Source organism: Setaria italica, chromosome VIII (assembly GCF_000263155.2).
Source record: "Setaria italica strain Yugu1 chromosome VIII, Setaria_italica_v2.0, whole genome shotgun sequence".
Taxonomy (NCBI): Eukaryota; Viridiplantae; Streptophyta; class Magnoliopsida; order Poales; family Poaceae; genus Setaria; species Setaria italica.
In genome coordinates this window covers 2,148,723-2,172,016 of record NC_028457.1, presented here as the reverse complement: position 1 = coordinate 2,172,016, position 23,294 = coordinate 2,148,723, and the positions used below count along the sequence as shown (strand labels likewise).

General features: G+C 46.0%; 3 protein-coding genes across 3 annotated transcripts; all 3 read left to right on the top strand.

Annotated features, from left to right (window-relative positions):
• Nucleotides 1-2,635: 2,635 nt before the first annotated feature.
• On the top strand, nucleotides 2,636-3,268 carry LOC101786549. The gene is made up of 2 exons (XM_004980112.1): nucleotides 2,636-2,699; nucleotides 2,793-3,268. The coding sequence occupies exons 1-2, from the start codon at nucleotides 2,636-2,638 to the stop codon at nucleotides 3,266-3,268; spliced, it is 540 nt and encodes a 179-aa protein (XP_004980169.1).
• A 2,642-nt stretch (nucleotides 3,269-5,910) lies between these two features.
• LOC111258230 lies at nucleotides 5,911-16,061 on the top strand. Its single transcript, XM_022829178.1, has 3 exons — nucleotides 5,911-6,009; nucleotides 14,918-15,928; nucleotides 16,011-16,061. The coding sequence occupies exons 1-3, from the start codon at nucleotides 6,007-6,009 to the stop codon at nucleotides 16,059-16,061; spliced, it is 1,065 nt and encodes a 354-aa protein (XP_022684913.1). The 5' UTR covers nucleotides 5,911-6,006.
• On the top strand, nucleotides 16,019-18,414 carry LOC111258131. The gene is made up of 3 exons (XM_022828830.1): nucleotides 16,019-17,422; nucleotides 17,837-18,002; nucleotides 18,098-18,414. The coding sequence occupies exons 1-3, from the start codon at nucleotides 16,061-16,063 to the stop codon at nucleotides 18,238-18,240; spliced, it is 1,671 nt and encodes a 556-aa protein (XP_022684565.1). The 5' UTR covers nucleotides 16,019-16,060; the 3' UTR covers nucleotides 18,241-18,414.
• Nucleotides 18,415-23,294: the final 4,880 nt, after the last annotated feature.

The following is a 23,294-nucleotide window of genomic DNA, read 5'->3' as shown; positions in this document are numbered from 1 at the left end:
ATCGTCGCAGGTGTAATCAGCAGCCAAGAATGGAAACAGAGGAGTGCTGAAGCAGATGGGAGTTTTCAGAGGCGACGCGATGATCATGGTGATCAGGCCGGTGTCGCACCTGATAGTGGTTCTGATTCTATACGGGGTTGCCGAGGAGATGGCCGTGCCAGTGCTCGTGGACATGTCACTCACCGCCGTGCTGCCCGCCCATCCAAATGACGAAATGCATATCTGAATTGAGTGAGTAGCCCACCAGCCTAGGTGCATGTCCGTCGGGCCTGACGATGGGCTGGGGAATCCGAGGGAGAATGGAGCGAGTAAGGAGTTTGGCGATTTCTTCCCTGATGGGCGACTCTCTCGCCCCGAGAGCGCCGCTTGCGCCTCCCCGTCGCCCCTGCCGCCGCAGCCACACCCGCCGCCTGCCCACCCAAAACCCATCCCTTCCGTCTCCACCAAAGCCGCTGCTAACCCCACCGCCTCCACCGCCGAGCAGCCTGTGCCTGCACGTGCCTCTCCGACGCCGCTTGCCGAGCTTTGTCTCCAGCCACCAGCTCATGGCTCCGTCAAGCAGGATGCGCCCCGGCAGATTAGGCCCGGCATCACCTTCGAGGATTGTCTCCTCCGTGACTTCTACTCCGTCGCCATTCCCTCCTTCCTCACCGCTGCATCTCCGGCTTCAGGTATCCTTTGGATGACCTCCTCCTCCACCCCTTTCCCTAACTCCTTCCAAGTCTCAAACCTCCTGAACTTCCACCTCGCTCCTCCTCCTTTCGTATTCCGGGTCAAGGCGCCTTAGGCCTACGTGTTCCGTACTAGTATCGCGAGTGCCATGGTAGCCCGCTACATTGTTCGTCTCCGGGACTCCGGTTATATAGGTGCGGTTGAAGTCACGCTCCATGCCACTCACGAAGAAGCCGTTGACGAAGTCAAGCGGAGTCGCCTTCATTGCGCCCAACAACCGCAACCACAGCTGCCGCGTCCCGGGGCTCAAGGCACTACCCCGTACGCTCCCCCAACAGGCGACAGCCACCCCCGAGCGCGACACGCTGCTGACGCTCGGCCGCCTGCACATAGATATGCGTATCTCTTGCAGCTCCCCACCCCTTCTGCCACGGGCTCCCCGCCTCTCCTTCCCCTACCTCGAGCAGACACGTCCGCGCCCTCGTACGCTCCGGACTCGACGTGCCCTAACTCGCCCCTCGAACCCTCTGCCGTCATTACTGCATGCGCACCAAACGGATACCTGCTCGCGGCTTTAAGTCCGGCGGCTTCCCCTCGTCCCTGGCCACCCACTGCTTTCCAGCCCCCAAGCCAAGGTTGCTTTCGCTGTTTGGCCTCCGACCACCTTGTGAGTGCTTGCCGCGATCCCATTCGGTGCCGGCGGTGTGGTGCTTCTGGGCACATGGAGCGCTGGTGCAAGATGTCCAACTAGCCGCCGCGCAAGACCACGCCTTGGCCGCACCAGCTCACCGTTCCTGTCCCCACCACCCGCGTGCCTGTCCACCCTATGTCCTACACCACCCGCGACGCCAGCACCACCCCTCCCATCTCCGCAGCACCACCACCTTCCCCTCTCGTCACCCTGCCGCCATTCACGCCTGCCTTCGACCCACTCCACCTCATCCCCTCGTCGAGCTCCACAGACTTCGAGTTCACGCCTACCCCTCCAGCTGCCGTGTCACCCGCGCCGCCTGCTCCGACGTCCCTCCCATGCTATGCTCCTCTACGCCACTCTCCCAACTCCCACAACCTCCCGGCCCTTGTCGATGTGCGCGTCCTAGGGTCCCGAGCGAACGCGCCCCGTCGGAGGATGCCGGCTCCCCCGGGCGCCGCTCTCCGCCGCTTGTGGCATCACCGGTACGCATTCCGGCGGTGGTCCATGCTCCTGCCCCGCCTCTTCATGGTGGGATGGATGACGTCGATGACTTCATCCCGGGTGACCTCCCCTCTTACGAGGAAGAGGTGGACTCGAAGGGGTCGCCCATGCGCACGGCTTCCGTGGAGTGACCTGAGGACCCGGACGCGGACCTTCTGTGGATGCCGGAGGGGGACATGAAGTTCGCGCACCGTGTCGCCTACGCTTTCCTCAACGAGGACGCCCCCACCGCCAACCCAGCGCCGTTCATTAGAGCGGCGATCTACTCCGCGGCGAACGCAGCAGTCCACTACCGCATGTTCCCCTCCTCCATGGACACCATGATGTTGGTGTTCGACTCGCAGATGCTGCGGGATGCCGTTGTCGAGGAGAGCCCCATCATCCACGATGGGGGGCGCGTCACGCTGGAGAAGTCCGAGGAAGCTTCCAACAGCTTCCTCAGCATTCTCCAGTGTCTGGTGGCGGTCTCGGCGACGGGTTTCCCACCGGAACACTGGAAGGAGCGCAACATCCCGGCGGCCTTCCGCAAGCTCGGCACGGTGGTGGAGATCAATCAGGAGTGTCTCAACGGCAACTACTCCTCCATGCGTGTCGTCGTCAAGCGTCTCCAGGTGCAGCACCTCCCCGACGACCTCCGGGTTGCCAATCCCGGCGATGTCGGCACCACTATCCGGATCGAGATGCTACGGGTCTGACGGCGAGACGAGCAGCTCAACGCCCAGGGGCAGCTACGCCCTTTCTTCCCTCGTCCTCCTGGCCCTGGGCCGCATGGTGGCCCGCGCCGGGTGGGCTGGCTCCGCCTCCTGCTTATGGACCGCCTCCTCCTGGGCCGGTTGGTGGAGGTGGCCTGCCAGCTCCTTTTGGTGGGCTGGGCCGTTTCCCCCCTCAAAAAAAAAACAGCTACTCCTTACCCCCGCTGCCTCAGTTCCCCATCGTTATCCACTCCTCGCCGACAGCTCCCGCCGCCGCCACCAGCCCAATCCTGCGCTCCTTCCCCCTGCTCCTCACCTGGCGCCCTGCAGTGCCGCCGCCCGCCTCGCCCTCTCCGCCGCCGCCAAACTCGCCCGCATCCTACCTCCCTCCCCCTCCGCCATCCCCGCCCAGTGCTACACCTCCCCGCCACCGCCCCCACGCCAGCGCCGTGGACGCACTCTGCTGGCCGACCCACCCAAGCGCGCCAGCGCCCGTCTGGCGGCTAAGGAGCCAGCCCTGTTCGTGGACGCTACCAGCCGCGAAGTGCAGCGCAAGGCCCTTAGGGACGGGCTGATGGGATGCTCGAAGGAGCTGCAGCGTCAGGTCACCTCCAGGAAGAGCCTCAAGAAGAAGAAGCCGCTGGGACCTCTGGATCTGGGCCGCCGACGTGCTGTTGCTGTGGCCGCCGCCACAGAGGTTTCTCCATGAAGACCGTCGTCCTCTGCTCCAACCCGGGTACGCCCGGCAGTCACGCGGTTGTGTTAGGTGGACTTGGCATTCGGCAACTCCAAGTGCAAAACTCTTGTCTGCTCCTCAAGCTGCTCCACCGGCTTCATCATCCGAGTGGGTCTGCCTGGGCGACGTGGGCACGAGAGCGTGTTCGCCTACACTCATTGCAGGGGGAGGTTGAAGGTTCACACTGGGACGCGCTGCGCAACCTGCTTCCCGCATACAGATGTATCACCAGAGTGCAGCTGGGGGACGGCTAGTCCACGGATTTCTGGGAGGATATATGGGAAGGTGGAGTGCCTATGTCAAATGCTTTCCCCGCTCTCCATAGCCATGTCGTCAAGCCCGGCGCGACGGTAAAAGAGACGGTTGAACAAGGGATCCTGCCTTTTCTTGCTCCGCGCCTCAGCTCTCAAGCCACGAGGGAACTGCAAGCCCTCAAGGAGCTCCTTGCTGACTTGATCCTCACCGGCGAGGAGGATGTACGCACATCTTGCTTCGAATCCGTGAACCATGGACTGCACACTGGACAGATTTACAGGGCATCAGTTCAGGACGGCGCTGAGTGTGACATGTTCAAGTTCGTCTGGCAGAGTCATGCCACTCCCCGTGTCAAGTTCTTTGGTTGGCTCATGGTGCAAGACAAGTAGCAGTGTAAGAAGAACCTGCTAAGGAAGCACATCGGCTGTGTGTGAACTTTGCCTCCCTCCCCGGCCATCGCTGGGTCCTTCGCCCCACCTAAATCCTACATCCGTGCTCGAGGTCCATCTATCAGCCGCTCGCTGATCGTCTCCATCCACGGTCGAGGTGGCGCCGCACTGCCCCGTCCCCTCTCCGAGCCTCTCAGGTCAATCGGGCTCTGGTGAAAGATGCATGCCATTTAGTCAATTGTCATGGACTGAGCTGAGGACTGCAGAAAGAAATGGAAGTGCTGGGGGATGCTGCTGGAAGGGGTGGAGGATCAGGAGATGGCCCCGATCAGAGGCAATATCTACCTCACGGGCCTCCAGTCTTCGGTATGCACCTGCGCTGTGGCCCGATTAGATTCATTTGGTTTCGATTCGAATACACCTGCCTGTTTTCTCTTGTTGTAGCACCATGTGAAATCTGTGAACAGAACAATGACCGAATAAATTCACTGTTAACAACAAAAGCTCCTAATTCCGTATCAGCACTTTTGAATAATACTGAAAGCAAAGTGCTGAAAATAACCACTACTGATGCACATCGAGGTCTCTTTTAGATCGTACCAAGAGCTGAATGCAGCAATGACGCATGCAGCAATCAGCAATGACAAAAGCACCGAATGAAGTTGCAGTTTCAGACCTTCCTGATGAGGGACCACAACTAGCACCTCTTTTGATTCAGTGACCTCAGTGACCTCTTTTGATTCAATGACAAAAGCAATGAGGGAATGAAGCATGCGATAGAAGCAGATAGAAGTCCAAAGTGTATTACAGAACCTGCTAATCATGATACTGCCAACAACGAACAGTAGGTCCCTATCGCTTGCAGAAGCCAGAAGTACACTAAGGGGGTGATTGGTTTCCCACATGGCAGGTGAACCAGGCTTTCGGGATGCAGCCTTGGGTTGATTGGTTGCCTGCGCTAGCTATTGAGCCTATCTCGTGAGATGCAATAAAAGTTCCCGTTTCCTTGGAGCCAAGCTCGCGCGGTATGCAATAAAAGTTCCCGTTTCCTTGGAGCCAAGCTCGCGCGGTGCAGCGGTTAAATCCTCGGGAGGTGCGCATAGACATAAGAAAAGTAGCTGGGCAACCAACCAAGTTCTTTAGCTAGCATGGCACGATAGAGAATTCAACCAATCAGATACCAGTTGCATGGGGACACCCTGGCTGCTGGGATCCTGCATGCCTGATACGAGCCAGGCTCCGCTGATCCTGAAACCAATCAGACCCTAACAAACTTGTGCTATTGATGCTTACGTGGCTGCTTAGTTGGCAGCACAACAAGGCACGCCGTCTTCACACGATCGCAACTCCGGAGTACACTTAGCACACTTGTTATATTTACACATCTACATCAGCTTCTGTGACTTGAGCATTTACAAGAACTATGATCAGCGATTCACGTTGTTGTCCATGTGGTCTCTTTTATACTCCATATAATTAATCATGCAAGATGAACCATACCTTCAACTACGCGGATTCATGCTCATCACATGGGGCCAATTGCGAAGAACGTGGGCTCTTCAATTTGGTCAATGCAATTAAACAACCCATCTAGCGGCTTTGTTTAATTTGGTCAGTACTGTGTATTAGATTACTGTACGCTAACGATAACATGGGAGCCGGCCTGCATGCTAGGTCAGTGCCAGTGTGTATACATCTGGTGCTTGTGTTGTGTCAACAGTGTGAAGAACTTAACCTTGCTAGCTGTGAGATATTCAAATGCCGATCTCAACCGCCCATCATGTTCTTCCTCCATAAGCACGACCTGATTGGGCTAGTTTAACTAATGTCGTCACTATAAAGAAATTAGATCCGAGATCAAACTCACTGCAAATCAAGCAATTTATACGGACCAGATCTTTAGTATCGATACTGCAATAGCAATACACGGAACACGAGGCGGCAAGTGCTTTCGAACCTGACTTTCAGCTATATACGTCTCTTGCTCAAGGTGTCTTTCCGAAAGGAGTCGCCGTCTCCTGCGCAACAGGGGAAGCTCAACTCTGCGTCGAAGAGAAAAGCGAAGCCATGGTACGTGACTCGAAACTATCTTATTATCTGTCGCAGTGAAACATTATTTTTGTCGGAGGGAAGAACCCCTGCAATGGACCTTAAAACGCACCACTTTGTTTGAAAGGACAGAAATCTATGATAGTACTGCTTTGGTTATCAGTTTCTCTTTCTTTTTTTTCATTTTGTCTTACAACTACTTTTTTTAAGCCTCCAGTGAAGCCACATAGGATCTTAGTTGGATGCTCTAGAAAAACATCAAAATTTTAGAAATTCTTATAAAAAAGCAAAACATCAGACCATCAATGGTAGACTCAAATCGTCATAGTCATTGAATCTATTATATTTTCTAAAAAATTACCCATATGTGCCATTATAAAAATAGCCTAAAGTACCCCCTAAATCTATATCTAAATTACACACCTCTACCATTATATAAAACTAGCAAAAATATCTGTGCGTTGCTACGGGTCCTTACTTGCTCTCACGTTATTATTCGCTTATTCCTAATATGTTGGCTTCGCTTCACAATATGTTGGTGCGTTGTCCCTAGTAGTTCTCTCTTTGCAAGTACACTAGTAGAAGATATTTGTGGGTGGTTTGATGCCATATGTTTATTAAGTGGGACCTACACATGGAAATAAAAAAAATTCACCTCTTAACCTCCGCTCTATCCATTCATTCGATTCCCCCGTACTCATCATCATCCAGTCGGTCGCTGCCTCTTCGTCCATCGGCGCTACCTGCATCTTGCCCCATCCTTGCCATCGCCCAGGCACTGCGCATCTTGCCGTCCTCGCCATCACCCAGGCAAGCACTCGTCCTCCCCGTGCCTAGCCTCATTCCCGCTTCGAGCGCTAGGCCACAACACCTCTAACCTCCATGAGCAGGAGTGCGTTCTCCTCTTCTTCTCGTTTCCATCCATCTCCCTTCTATAATCCACTCCAAATTGATCCAATCAAGTGCAAAATTGATACCCCAATTGCTATATGTGGAGGCCTTAGTTCCGGATCTGAAGGGGATGGATGTCATTGAGAGGGGGGGTGTGAGGTCCCTATAGGGTCAAGATGGCAGACTAGAGGGGAGGGGGGGTGAATAGTCCTTTCTAAAAAAATCGCACCAGCTAACCGAAACAAATGTGGAAATAAACTTATCGGTCTAGCCAAGACTACACCCCTCTACCTATTACTTCAAACACCTAAACAATTATCAGATTATGCTACTAAGGTGCCGGGCTAGGAAGCTCTCCTAAACAAGTCTAGGTTGCAAGGTCATACAAAACTTAAGCAACTAGTACTTTAAGCATATCGGGGAACTCCTACACAAACTAGTGAAGCAAAGCGCACAAAGCCTAAGCTCACTAGTAACGCTCGATAGCAAGGCTACACAAGCCAAACTAAAGAGCTCAAAAACTTAGCTACACAAACTAAGCAATGTAACTAGCAAAGCTACACAATCCAACTAGTTGCTCACAAGAGCTACTTCTATGCTACACAAGCAAGAAGGTAATTAGCAAACTACACAAGCTAGCTAATTACAAGAGCAACAACACAAGCTATACATATATGAATAATAAGTAAAGAGCTTGTATATGTAAGGAGCAAACCACCGAGAAGAGGATGACAAGGCTGACACGGTGATTTTTCTTTCGAGGTTCACTTGGTTGCCACCAAGCTAGTCCCCATTGTGTCAGCTCACTCACTTGGAGGTTCACGCGCTAATAGGCATCACCCGCCTAGCCCACAATGGGCGGCGCACAACCAACACAAGATGAGGGCACTCAACGACACGCTTTACTAGCGTTGCTCTTCACGATCCTCGCGAGATGAGCACAATGCCCCTCACAAAGCCTTCTCCGGAGCCACGCATAATCTTCTTTGGGTGCTTCGACGGAGTCACAAGCCACCAAGCCGTCTAGGAGGTGGCAACCTCCAAGAGTAACAAGCACCACCAGCTTGCAACACGAACACCTAGTGCCACTTGATGCTATCTCACAAAGCAACGCACTAGAATTGCACTCACTCCCAATCGATTCGCACTCTTGCAAGCACAAGTGAGTTAGAGGGCTCCCAAGTCAAGGACAACCAAGGGCAACACATCCCCAAGGTGCTCAACCTTCCCCAAGGGCTGACCACCCCTCTATATATAGAGGGAGGGGACAAACTAGCCGTTTTCCCCTTTTTCTCGAGCTGTAACGGCTCTCCCGGATAGTCCGGGGTCCATTCCCGAACCGTCCGCCGTTCTACCAAACTAGCCGTTGGGTTCAAACTCGTGAAAATAGAGGATTGGCGGACCGTCCGCCTCATAGGGGCTGGACCGTCCGCGTTACACATTTCAGCTCATTTTTTTGAACTGCGAACCGTTCGCCCTTATAGAGGCGGACCGTCCTCCTCACAAAAATATCCTCTAACTCCAAAAACACGTCTTTGTCTAAGTTAGGCTAACCGTTCGCCACCCAGGGCCGGACCGTCCGCCCTTAAGCAGTCAGAGCTCATTTCCAACACCTTTTTCTTCACACTTCTTTCACTTTCTCAAACTAAGTTAGTCCATATGCATGCAATACAATGGTTTGAACAAAGTGACACTATTGAACCATCAAGCAAGTGAAATTGACCCCTCTTGATAGTATGACTATCAAGCTTATTAATCCGGTCAATTTACATCCGCTAAGCACCTCTTGATCGTTTCTTCAACCCCTTTGCAAAAGTGCCAACTCCACAAGTGTACCACCTTATGTGTGAGTGAGTTCGCATTTTCACAAACATTTTTCAAAGGGTTTTCACTCTCTTCACACCGCCACTCGATCCTAGCAACATTGCAATTTAGATCGCTCAAGTGGCACTAGATGACTGATATGCAAACAAGTTTGCCCCTCTTGATAATACGACCATCTATCCTAAACTCGGTCATAAACTTCTCTACACACCTATGGTCAGTGAAATGAAATTCCTATTGGTTATACCTTTGCCTTGCGCATTCCATTCCATCTCCTCAAATGTTGATGCAACACATGCACCAACCATATCACAAATGATATGATCCACTTCATATCATCACGTGACCTTATTGGTTCATCGATCTTGACCTCACTTGCTCTTCACTATTGCATCGGTCCATCGGCACCAAGTCTTTGCTCAAGCATCCCGCCATGTGGTCCAGCGCTTCAAAGCTTCCAACTTGCCCTTCACACTTGCAACCGGTCCATCATGCCAAATCTTGTCTTGATCTTCTCCACCTAGTCACATGACTCCATGTCATGTCTCATATGCAATGAGCTCTTCATCACATAATTACCTGTGGACTAATCACCTATGTATTTCACTTAAACACATATTAGTCCACCTAGGTTGTCACTCAATTACCAAAACCAAACAAGGACCTCTCAGTCCCGACCTCCTCCCATATTTGCATTGCCTGCCGACTGCCGCTACGCCCCTCCCTCTTCCCTGGCGCCATGCCCTCGCTGGCACATGGCTCTACTTAGTTGACTGCAAGGAGACACATGGCTCCTTATTTCCTTTCCCCTTCCTGCTCTCTCTCCTTCACCCCTTGGGTCCAGGTGGCGGGTTGGGTGTGCAGCCTAAGGGAGAAGTTGCCCGCCAAGGCGAGCGGCGGTAGTGCGTGGTGAGCATGGGGAGTGTTGGCCACGCGAGCAACGAAGCGGTGGCGTGCATCCCGCGCCGTCGCTAGCAAGCACGCTATGTGGGCAGGATAAAAGAACAGGAGCAAAGGCTGGACCTCGAGTTAATTGCAGTAAAATTTGGGGACCTTTTTGCAAAATCATCAAGACATATTCCATGGACTGCGGGTTTATTATGAAAAAGTCAAGGGACTTTTTTGCAAAACAACCACAACAGTTGGAAGCAACAACCACACTTTAATATTAGGTAGAGATAAACTAAAGAACCCCCTAATCTTCATCTAAATTACCTACTTAAGCTATTATAAAAAATATTTTAAAATAACACCCTAAATTTGCAACGAAATTGCCCACCACTAATACTTAAAAAATAACTTAAAGTAACACCTTAAATTTGCATATATAATTACCACATATGCCATTATTAAAAATAACATGAGGTAACCCTAAATTTGAATCCAAATCACCTTCATTAAAAATATATCCCAATATACACTAATATATGATTCTATATTATCTATTTCTTACACTACTAGTATATCATATAATAATTAAGAGCTATATGCACGATATGTATCACCATTTATAAAGATATAGAGGAAGTGTGAGAATATATATTTCTATGTTAAAATTATAGCTCAAACTTAGGATCCATTAAACAAATGCAAGCGCATACCAGCGATGCAAAGTGAAAAACTTAAAAATATAAATGTAGATAAAAACATTATAGAGTAATTACTAACTAAAATCTATCACAATCAGATGAAGATTATAAGTACATATCTATATAAGTATTGTGTTCGAATATTTAACAAATGAGAGGTAGCTTAAGGTAATAGTTTTATAGCAATGTGGCCCCATTTTATTCTATTGGAGACTCTACGTTAGTTCTCACGAGACACGCTAGAAACAAGAAGAAAAACCATAGAATTTCTCACAAAAATTAGAAACATCAAACATCAATCCTGTAAACTCTAATAATCATAGTCATTGGTCTATTATATTTTATAAAAAGTTACCCATTACTATCATTATGAGAATATTCTAAAGTAAATGCCCAAACCTATATCTAAATTACCGAGCCCTGCCATTATAAGAAATAATCTAAAGTAACCCCATAATCTTCATTCAATTTACCAATGCATATCATTATAAAGCATAACTTAAAAAATGTCATTCTAAATTTGTATCTAAGTTACCCACGTATGTCATTATTTAAAATAACCTAAATTAAAAACCTAAATCTTAATCTAATTATCTTCATGTTCATCATACAAAATATTAAATAGTAAACTAATTTACGATTCAAAATTACCTATTTATATCATTGCTAATATAGAACTACTAAGTTAATGTATATAGGCATGATGGGTGTCAGCATGTAGACCATTTATACATTTATGTGAGGAAGTGATGAAAAATATTGATTTTTTATGCTTAACACAGTGTATGGAGGTGCGATACAAAATAAAAAAAGTGTATATGTGGATAAAAAATGTATAGAGTAATTAATAATTAAAAATCAATCGCAACTGGATAAAGATAAGTACACAACTATATGCGTATTATGTTGAAGTATTAAAAAATGAGAGCATAGTAGGTAAATAATTTTGATTATTAGTTCAGAGTCTAATATCGAAATCATTTTCAAATACAATAATTTTTAAACATATTAACCCATGCGGCAGCATATTAACCCGTGCGGCAGCATGGTTGATGGACTAGTTTCGAAAATAGTTGTAGGAACCACCAATGGAGCTCTCTTTTATCTTTAAGGAGTCATTTAGGCCATACTTGGCATGATGACAACTTCACAATTTTCTACTCCACTCCAAAACTATGTCCGAAGCATGCTCCACATGGAGTTGGAGCTATCTGGATGTGGCTTTTGGCTACCAGGGTGCCCCCTGCTCCAAAAAAGAGGATCTTGAGGCTGAATTGCCATTCTTACCCTTGGTTTGATTGACCGCACCATTATTGAGTGAAATGAAATTACTCCAACTATTTTCTCCATATATACAAAATAAAATGATCATGAAAATGTTAAAGTACCAACATATTACACGTCCAATGTCTACAACCAAGTATTCCATAATATGACATATTCCTAATCATTACCCTAGTTCCACACTAAGGCGATAAATGATAAGATGTAGCCAAAATATAACAAAATGTGTCCATAGTAATATACCATCGGAGGCATTTGAGACACAACATACTTGTTGGACCTTTTTGAAATAGTAGGCACCTAGCTTGAATCTCGATCAAAATTAGCAAAGTTCGCATCCTCAATTGCATGCTCACATTTGAAACTGTGGAGAACCATGATGGTAGTGACAATCTTCTTTTGTGTGAACATGGAATAGAGACATCTTATAAAGGATTTGCATACATTGATGCAACTTCGGTAAGTGATTCTTTTCACCCTTGTATGGAGATACGTAACCCAGGCGATTAGGATAGCCCTTATCCACAACATAGTGCTTGCCTGCACATCTGTACAACACCATAAGAACTTGATGTAATAATAGGAGCATGCATGATATTAGAAAGAGTTATACCTTAAGGAGGATGTGGGTATACTTCAGCATCCACTTCCAATATATGGTACAATACACTTGTGTCATGCAAAGAACCCGATTGACCTGAAGCCACATAAGTGAAGCACATCTCAAAATCACAACGACATGCACATTTTGAGTTGCAATTTCCATCTTACCAATATACCTCACTTGTCCTTCAAGTGAAAGACATTACTTCCAAATGAGCCTCAAATTATTGCATATTAAGAAAATACGGGATACAATCCACAATAGTGATGCTCACAAATGAGCCATCAAACATAACAAATCAAACATAGTAAATGAAACATAGCAAAGATGAGCAAATGACTGATCAACAATCGGAGGAGAAAATTACTGATCTTATACCATACATTATTCTCACCTTCATCCTTACGAGATGCGCTGGAAAAAAAGATAAATTCTAGAAATTTTGATAAAAATTAGAACCACCTAGTCCTCAGTCTGGTAGACTCCATAATCATAGTCATTGTATCTATCATATTATTTCTTAAAAAAAAGAATTTCCCACATCTCCCGTTATACAAAATAATCTAAAGTAACCCCTAATGTTTATGTAAACTACACACCTATGCCGTTATAAAAGTAATCTAAAGTAACCCGCTAAATTTGCATATAAATTGTCCATATCTATCATTATTAAAAATAACCTAATGCAACCCCTAAATATTAATCTAAAAATACCCCAAAGTATGCCAATATGTGATTCTAGATTATCTATTTTGAATTTTCTGCCAGTGTTGAGATATGCAAGCATGATTCTCACATCCAGTTTTGCGGATCACATGTATGCTGGAATTGGTTCAGTTATACTTGTGACAATCTCGATAGTTAATCTTACCAAATTTATTACGTAAAAGCTAAACTTCATTACAAAATGACCCATGGGTCCCAAAGAAATGTACATGGGTATATTATAGTATTTAGCGAAATGGGTCTCTATCTCCACATGCAGTAGACTGTGAGTATACCAGCCTAGAACAGAGCATCTGGATCAAAGTTGTCATCTTCGGTGAATTTTACATCATTGCTAAGGTCTATGGAGCTGGTAGCAGTGAGACAAACAAAGGGTGAGTATAATGAATTGTACTTCGCAAGTTTGGTAAAAAAACGACATGAAGCCAAGATTAGAAGGGCTTTTGTATTTAACACATGCTTAAGCAACATTTCCTAATTTTTTATCCAAAGTCCTTAGCTCTATTTAGTGGATTTTATCACCACCTAATCCATAATTAACCCTTAGAAATCCATATGTGCAAACTACTACCAAACCAACCAACCTAAGCACCGCTTATGACAAGAAGTCCAAGAAGCTCTTGACCGTGAGCACGTTTGATATATTAACTTTACACTATGAAAAGGTCGCACATCGTTATCCAAGAGGCATGATCCCATTTCACTTCACATTGGCGAGGTGATCAGCCATTACACTGAAAGACTTTTAAAAAGTTGTGGTTCTCAATCTGTACACCTACTACGGATCTGTCAGTTTAGGCCCCTTTCTTGTACATTACTTGCCACGTGCAACCTCTCTGACAACATGCATAATTGGGAAGCTAATGAATTATTCAGGTCCAGAGCCATAATGATGTTGTGGTTGTGCTGTTAAGCTGAATTACAGGCTTCAAGAACCAGTCCTTAGAATCCCTATAAGCTTTTGAAGTTTGGGGAGCTAAAATGCAAATTTGACATTTCGAATACAAATTAATTCAAAAAAGGTTGTGTGATGTCATAAATTAATTTGGAAAATAAATATGTAAAATCATATTTTTGAAAATCATTTCTAAAAAATAGCCTTTTGTAATTAGTGGTATCATTCATCTTCTTTGAATTTTGAAATCAATTTTGCAAACATAAATACCATGCAGAGGCAACATGAATGAAACACCCTGCAACTGTTGATTTGAAAATTTTATTTTCTCTATCCAAGTTGATAGTAATAAACAATTAAAAGTTGGAAAATTTTAAAGAAACAAAAAAACCCTTTATTTTATTTGGTGTTATCTATTCTCAACTCAGCATGGGAATTTTGGGGTGTGACAAAGATGTGTGTAACCATATAAACCATGTACATATGCACGGAGGGAGCGAGGAGAACACCTATTTCAATTTAAACACAGTGCTCAAACTAAGGGTTCACTTAAACACATATGGAGGTGTGCGATGGATAGTGAAAATAACTATAAATAATGTGGATGAAAAGTGTATAGATCAATTACTAACTATAGTCTATCATAACGTGTAAAGTAAGTACATATCTATAAGTATTGAGTTACAATATGTAACAAGCGAGAGAGCACACACACAAGGCAGACAATTTTTGTTATTGTCCATGGATCTTAATTTTTTTATGAATTTCTGCTACTCATTCCTCTTGAAATTATTAAACCATGCAAGAGCACCGTGGTGATGGACTAGTGGCGCTAATAATAAGTCAGCTTTTCTCTCTTGTTATATTCCTGAAACCCTCTAGTCCTGTAGTCGCTTGCTGGAAGTATGAAGACAGGTCAAAATAGAGCTCCCCATGAGTTTGCACAATTAATTAGCAAAACATACAACCCATGTTAGTGCATTACTATAGAAAAATCTATCCCTGTCGGCTCATCCGTGCAGGCAGACATGGCCAATTGACCATATATAAAAGATTTTTGTGGTTATCTAGATATGTTATCACCCTTCCTTATAGCACGCGTGTTGTCCTATTTAGGTGGATTATCGCCGCATGGGAAACATGGTGCAGCACTTGGGGAATACAACGTCAGTAACCTCCATGCATCATCTAAGAGAACTGTGGAACAGCCCAAGGGGGACAGTACTCCGTATCCAGGCATTGGCAGTTGTGGCCATTCTCATCACTTTCTTCCTTGCTGCTTTTGGGTCATGCCGTCGCTGGTCCAATCGCTGGATAGTCCAAAAGGGCTTTTTTGCCGCACATGTATTATCTCTGTCTCTTGGGACCTACAGCATTGGTCTAATGCAATCTTCGTCGGTGAAGAGCGAGATGTATCCCATCTGGGCAGTGTCTTTGTTCACCCTTTTTGGCTGCATTGATCCAGTTACCGCGTACAACGGTCTTGACTACAAGGGCCCGCTCTCAAAGATGGTATTTGGGATTTTCCTCAATTGTGGATATGTCTTGCTGATGAGTATCTCAACCATCTCCAGTGTTGTTGGTAACACGGCCATCGGCGGGATAGCTGCCATCACTTTCATCAAGGGATTTCATAGGTCACTGGCTCTTATGCAACAAAGCAGAATGCGAAACATGGTGCAAATTATGGATGAAGGTCCGGAGCAAATATATGTTTTAAAAAATTACCCCGACATGTTTGAATTATATGAACTACAATGGATGATCGTCGATTTTGGCACTGATTTTGGCACGACGTCGACGTTTGTCAGTTTTGATAGAATAGAAGAGCTATTAAAGATAAACAAGTATCAGTGGCTACGACAGCCCTGTTACGATGTGTGCGTTGCCATGTTTCTGTCTCATAGGTTGCAACGGCATTTTCTTGGGTTGAGCGATCGTGTGCCAGATCCGCAACAACTGAAGAACATTGGCTGCAACTGGGCCTGGGCCTTGAAGGTGATTGAGATTGAGTTGGCTCTTCTGTTCGATGTCTTCTTCACTGGTAATCCATTCCTTCACTACTACCAGGCGAAAACTGCTAGTTTATGGGCATTGGCTTCATTTATTGGGATATGTTTTGTGGGGGTAGCAGCTGCCATTCCTGGGACATTTCATATTGCTTCTGGTCCTGGTGGTTGCATCAACATTGTGGGCACCACGACTGCAGATCTTGTTATCACTTTTGTCATATTGGTGTCCCTGGCTCTGTTGCAGTTGATGAACTTGATTAGGTGCTGGACATCAAACTGGGCAAGGGTGGCTATTGCCTGCACGTATGCCACGAACCTTGTATACACCTTCGACGATGATAGGTTCAGAGAAAAAGAGACACCATACTGGTTGCGACGGTGGATGGGATTGAAAGCTTTTGTGGCCACCAGCTGTAATTGGTTTGACAAGTACCTGTGGCAAGAAAAGATCGGCCAGCATTCACTACTACCTGAAGGGAGATTAACCGCGAAAAAAGAGGGTGAAGGGAGCAGCAGGACTGAGACCGAGTTACTGAGCAGCTTAACATCCATGGTTGGCAATTTTTACCAGAAATGTGTTCGCTTGGTCAAGGTGCTCGGATTGGACTACATCGGGGAGGTTCTCTGGGACTTGTTGGGCAGCGACACCAACAAAACAACCACCGTCAGGTTGGACGATGATGTGAAGGGATACGTTATTGATTTTCTTCATCAGATCAAGACAGACAGAGTAGATACGAATTGGTTATCCTTTGCTAATAAAAAGCATCCAATTGGCTTAGCTCTCCGCGATCTTCCCGATGACACAAATATACCTCAGCGTGGTTGCAGATATCTGGAGTATATAATGGAGTTGCACATTGCGACATGGTACTGCGAACTAGTAGAGCAGGAGCTGGGGAAGCAAGATGCCTTGAGCAAGGCGGAGGAGCGCATAGGCTGCAGGGAAACTGCTACCGGTTATTTGAAAAAAGCAGCTGCAGCAATAGCTGGATGTTTCAAAAAAGAAGCAGGAGGAAGAGGAGAAAGGGAGGAGAATCGGAATCGGCGCGTGGCCAATGCTCTATCCAAGTATTGCGCTTACTTAGTGGTGTCAACGCCAGAGTTACTTCCTGAGCCGGCCAGGGGGAAGAAGCACGCCTACGATGTCTTTGCGAACTCGGCAAGGATAGAACTGGACCAGCAGGAGAAGGATACATTCCTCGGGGCACTGTCAGACCCTAAAATTTGGAAAGATCTAGCATCTGATTCATCCGGGAATACTTATTTTTTGAATGGCGTGCGTCTAGCGAAGCGGCTTCTCGGTGATGATCCTCCGCTTGTTGAAGGTATAAGTCGCCCGGACCACTGGGAGCCGCTGGCCCTTATGTGGGTCCGGATGTTGGTTTACGCCGCGCCTTATGGCAATGTTGAGGCGCACATGCGGCACCTCCAGCATGGTGGTGAGTTCATCACCCATCTCTGGGCCTTGCTCTACCATCTTGACATCCGCGAGTGGAAAAAACGGAACAGCCCGAAGGACCCGCAGAACATCAACACCATCGATGACGCTGAGAGAATACTCGAAAAGGATGACCAGGCCGTCATCGCCTTCCTCGATTCCCTATCCGTACCATCCCTTACTCTCTCTTCTTTGCATTATTACTTAATATATATTCTTGGCCTCTTCGGTAATGCCATCACCGTCATATGCAAACCCTACTCCGATCCCTAATGCAATGCAGCCAAATACGACTTCCTTTGTTGTGTGAAATTCCTGGTCAACCTTTCCCTTTTCAAATCCACTTAGTATTCAGTTAAAAAAATGATGATGCATGCATGCTATACTAATTAAGTACATCCCAAACGAAACCACACTCAATTTTTGGATATGTTATTATAGTAACTTTCCATGGGGTGAAGGACGATGAAGACAACCTAGGATGAACAAGAACAAGAAGAACTAGTAGATGGTGAACTTGTATGTTTAGACATCGAAGTCTAATTTAATTCTTGGAATTATTTTTTCCCCCAAATGTGACAGGGTTCTTATTGCAACGATGAGCTTGCCGCTGCTTCAAAGCTGGAAGATGGTCTCAGATTTTACCACTCTACAAGTGTTGATGTTGCTAAGCTATTCAACATTGACCCAGCAGCAAAGCGCCCGTGTCTAGTGCTGCTGAAGAATAAACAGGAGTTCACCTTATATGGTACGTGTATTCATCTCAAGTTCAGAATTTTCCTCAACTTTTTGGCATGTATTTACTGCTGGGTTGCATGTAATAATGGTATATGTGTCATGTAGATGGGCCATTCCGTGCAGATGCCATTGCCAATTTTTTGTCTGCGAACAAGATGAAGCGACAACGCGGAGGACAGACCGATAAGGACAAGACTGATGAACAGAACAAGGACGAGATTGAAGAGGAAATCCCACAGCAGTCGTGATTCCTCAATCCTATTCACATATAACTCCATCCAGCCGGCTGTCTACTTGTGCGCGCATATCTTATAATGTTTCTTTCATCCGTAGAATAAAAACAGAAGAATTGCATGTTGCTGAGGACGTGCATCCTGTTTACCTTACTGGCTTGTCTGTTTCATTGCTTGAGTACTGCAATCAGCCTGTAATAATGCCACTCTTCTACTGTTGCCGCTCAAAGTTATGTTGTACTGCGCTACTGCTACTATGTAATAATGCCACTCTTCTACTGTTGTCAGTATGATCCATTGCTGTGTAGATGTGGTACATTGCGAGACATGGTTATGCGAAATAGCAGAGCAGGAGCTGGAGCAGCAGGATGTATACCTTAGCAAGGCAGAGGAGCGCACAGGTTGCAGGGAAACAGATACAAGTTATTTGAAAAAAGCAGCCGCAGCAGTACGTAGCAGGTTGTTTACAAAAAGTAGCTGCATCAGGAGGAACAGGAGCAAAAGAAAGAGAGACGCTAGATAATTATGGTAACTTCTGATCAAATAATTGTGGTACCATATACCATGTATATATGTACCATGCATGCTGTCGCCGGGGAATGCGCCCGCCGGCGCCTTGTGGCTTGTCCTTGTCCGCCGGATGCCCCGACCTAGATTACGCGGCGCTGATCTGTTGATTTGGGGGGCAGAAGAACACGGGCGAACGGCGTCAGGGATCCGTGCGCGAACCCTCAATGTGACTGAGGACTGGAGTGAGGCGGCAGAAGGGAAATCAGGGAAGGTGATGGAGGTCTTGCGGGCCTAGTTGGGCTGAGTTGCAAGACATATAGAGAATTAAGCCCAACATGCTTCAAAATGTGGTTCCCGAACCATTTGCAGAGCCTCGTATGAACCGCGCAGCGAGTTGTAGCTCCGACTCCGAAAGCGCCAAAGCTGCCGCACTTGCACCGGCGCACATGTGCTCTTCTATGAGCATGCTTTTATCCTTGTCTTTGAACATCTTATGATGCATTGAGGTAATCGTTCTGTTCCACTACTCTGCATACATATGAACCCATGCATTTGTGCTACAAAAACCTAGCAGCCTGCTGACGACTGGAAAGCAAAAGGTGGCAGGAACAATAGGCCTCTCTGGTCGGCTGCCGACGTCCAAATGAACAGCAGGACGTGGGACACTGCAGGAACGAAGATCATGCGAAGCAGCCCACGAGACCGAAAGGACGTACGGCGGCCGTCACGTATTGTGTTTACTGGCGACCCAAACCAGAGCCCGGTTTCCAGGAGTTTTCTGCGATTTTGCTTGGACGATCTCTGTATTACCTTGCTTAATTAGGTGGCCGGTCGTGAGATTTTCTGACGGCGACGCGTTTGGATCCACCGGTGGCGCCACGCGCGGGGCGCCGGGGACGAAAATGCCGACGACGCATCCGTGCAGGTACGCGGAAAAAGGGTCCTGTCCTGCGCAGGTTGTTTGCATTCTTTTTGTTTCTTTTTTACTTTTTTGCGAGGAAGGTTGTTTGCATTCTTGTGGGGGTGTTTGCTTAGTTCTGGTGGTGGTGGATAGGATAGCGTACACACAAATTCTTTGGTTTGCTTTCTGCAGTCTAGAGAGATATCAAATTTCTTCTCTTCTGCCATTCGACCACGAGCAAAATATGTGCCGCGACTATTCCCCGGCTTCTGCATGCAGATCCATCAATATATATGTACGGTCCTTCAATTTTTTTCCTGGAAATTTCTTAAAGGGGGATAATTAATAATGTAATCAAGCTAGCGTACGTGCTGTAGTAGATTTTGCAAAACATAACTTTGGCAACTACTATTCTCTTCAACCCTGCTGTAGCATCCATATTCTTATCCCTCTCTCTCTATATATATATGGCGTTGCTCGGCTGGTGCATGGCGGCTGCTGCTGCCTGCTGGTGCGTGCTGCTACAGCTGCTTGCTCTCTGCCGAGCAGCAGCAGCCAGCTGCAAAGCAGCCAGCTGAACAGAGTATAGTGTTAGGGATTCCTCTGGTTTGTGCAAATAATGAGGTATATGTGCTAGTATTTTCTTAGCATGCATAGTTTACTTTTTTTTAGGCACGTGTCTAGTTTAATTAGGCACGTGTCTAGTTTAATTAGTACCTGCAACATGATTAATCTATCTATGTTTACTATCATGTTATACATTTTTGTTTCTGGATTAAATTAAATGAAAAATTACTAACATACCCAACAGGATTAATGTAAAAAGCTATTTTTGTCACCGGTCCCTTAGATATATTTAGATTGACTTATTTTCATATGTCATTATTATTTATGACCGTAACATGTTTTGAAATATAGCCAATAGCTTGTTCGTATTATTGACTATATTCCAGTGCTCGATTCTCATATAATTGAACCAATGTTGAAAAACAGCCAATAAATTGCAACTTTACAAATTTGTCAAAAATTAAACCTAACTAAAAAAAATTGAAGAATTATAAACCACAAATTAGGTGATGTTATGTTCTAAATCAATGCAAAATCTCAAGAGCGAAGTTAATCTTGATTGTAAGATAAACATCAGCTGCAATAGCATTGCGATTGCATAAACAAAAAAGGCCTAGAAATGTGTTTATAGTTTAATCTCACAAACAGCATGCTCAAATTTCAATGCATGGATTGATGACAACATACAGCTTTGAGTATTTAACAATTTGTGGCGACTCCTTAGCAAAGTTTTTAACAAATCTGTAGAGTTTCACTTTTACCTAAGATGCACCCAATTAAAATTGATGTGCAGTCTGCTGTTCGCGTAAAAAAAAATGATGTGCATTACTAAAGTACTTGTTACTTTCATTTTCGTGTCCTGACCACTGCGTCTTATAGCACTGACACCTTCGTCATCACCTATGTAAGCTTGATGCTTGCATTACTAACTTTGTAGTAATGTAATCTTTGCCCAGTACAATAAGTCACTGACGGAATTAGGGAGACAGAATGGAGCACCACTTGAATACACTTTGTCCCTATCCAGTTGACGCTGATACCACCGACCATCTCGCATCATGTCAGATTTACAACGTGCGTAATAACATAACCTTGCCGTTGCCGGTACGGCAAGAATTAATCGATATGAAATTTGGGGCCGCAATATAGTGGCTCGCAGTCCACGAATTTGGATAAGAAATCAGCCATGGCAGCGGTGCTTATTCCAATTACATTGACTAGATGCTACCTCTTCTGCTAGCTAGTGTGGGACTATGACTTGTTGGTTGGTTAGCTACTTGTTCACAACAACTCTTTCAGGCAGGAAGGCCATCATTTCAAACAGCGGTACATTAGAAATAAGGTTTGATGCAGATGTTTGATCTTTCCAACCATTTACAATTAATCTCGTGTATATATAGGCGTCAATCCTTTTTGCCCTTGTAACAGCAAGATAGAGCTGCAGTTGTTTGCAGATAAGGCCTGCAAAATGTGCTTGTTTTGTAGCTCAAATGCGGCCCGGCAACCTAGCTAAAGCGGCCGCACTTGCACATCCACATGTGCCCATTTATCCTAACCTCTCCCTATCGACTTACTAAGATACTGTCGTATATACTCAACTGCTTCCATGCTGGACATACTACATTTTTTTTCATGGTGCGAATATTTTATCGGAATAGAATTACCAGCACTGGCTTTCCAATAATCCAAGCATGTCTGTACATGTACTTTAAAGGTCAAGCAGCCTGAGTGGAAAGCATAAAAAGGGGCTCTCATTTCTCAGTTTTCGGTGCCGTCTAAATGAGCAGGTTTTCGTATTCCTCCTGACTTTTTCCTCATCACCAGCATGAAGTGGGCACAATGCTAAATTCATGCCGTCACAAATTGTTTCAGGCGGAAGCAATCATAATCCAGTTTTGGGTTGTATTCTGAATTTGCGCCGGAAGAGAACATCAAATGCAAGGGATGTGCTTGAGTGCTACCAGCATCTCAGCTGCGGCATTAAAATTGACACGGCTCTGTCTTTTAAAAAGAAATAATTGTAGCTGCTACTACTACTTAGAAAGTTGGAGCAAAGCAACACGACGCAAGAAAGAACATCCTTTGACTAAAGGCTAAAGCACATATGCAGAGCACGTAGTTTCTACTCCAACAAGGAGAAAGAGACAAGGTTAAAAAAAAAAACGTCAGTTACGAGGGTTACGTGAGCGCTTGCATCAAGCGTGCCGCCGCCCCATGCTGACTGAGGTCGCCCCTGTTTTGTGAATGGTGCGTTCCTGCAGTCTTTTAAAAAAGAAATAATTGTGGCTAGCACTGGGAAAGTTGGAACAATGCCTCATGATGCAAGAAAGGAGAAAGATACGAGGTCAAAAAAATACTAATGCTGAACCACCTACTCCTCCGGTTCCATATAGAGTGTTCTTTTAATTTTGTCCTAAGTCAAATCATCTTATGTTGGACCAATTTTATATAAAAATATGTTAATACTTTTGTTGGCGCCTTTTCCGACCAACACACGATCACGCTGGTTTGCACGCAAATCAGAAGATCACCTCGTCGAGGCTTCTGCACCTGGCCGGTCAGACCGGTTAGGGGATCCGGTCAGACCGATCCTCGCAGGAGCACCGCGAAAGCCTACGTTCACCACCTCATGAGGGATCCCTTCGGAGATGGCGGGCCTAGGGTTGCTCTGAGATCGGTCAAGCCACTCAGAACATCCTCAAATGCCGTCGAGATGAAGGAGGAAAGCAAGGGGGGTGAAAAAGCTAGGGTTTGGAGATAAGAAAATAGGTAAATGTGTTTGACGATTGGGTTGGTTGCTCTCAATCGGTTAGGACCCTTTATATTTACAGGACGGGAGGTCTTTTTTGACGATTGGGTTGGTTGCCCTCAATCGGTCAGGCCCTTTATATTTACAGGGCGGGAGGTCTTTTCCCCGTAAGAAAATCCTGCTTCATCTCCAATTCGCCCAGGACTCCAAAAATTATTTCGGACTCGAGCTGACTGGTCGCGATCGGGGCCACCGGTCAGACCGGTGGACATGCACCAGATCGGCTACAAGCCTGATCAGTACAACTGCTACTTTTGGGCTTCAACAACTTTTGATGTCTAA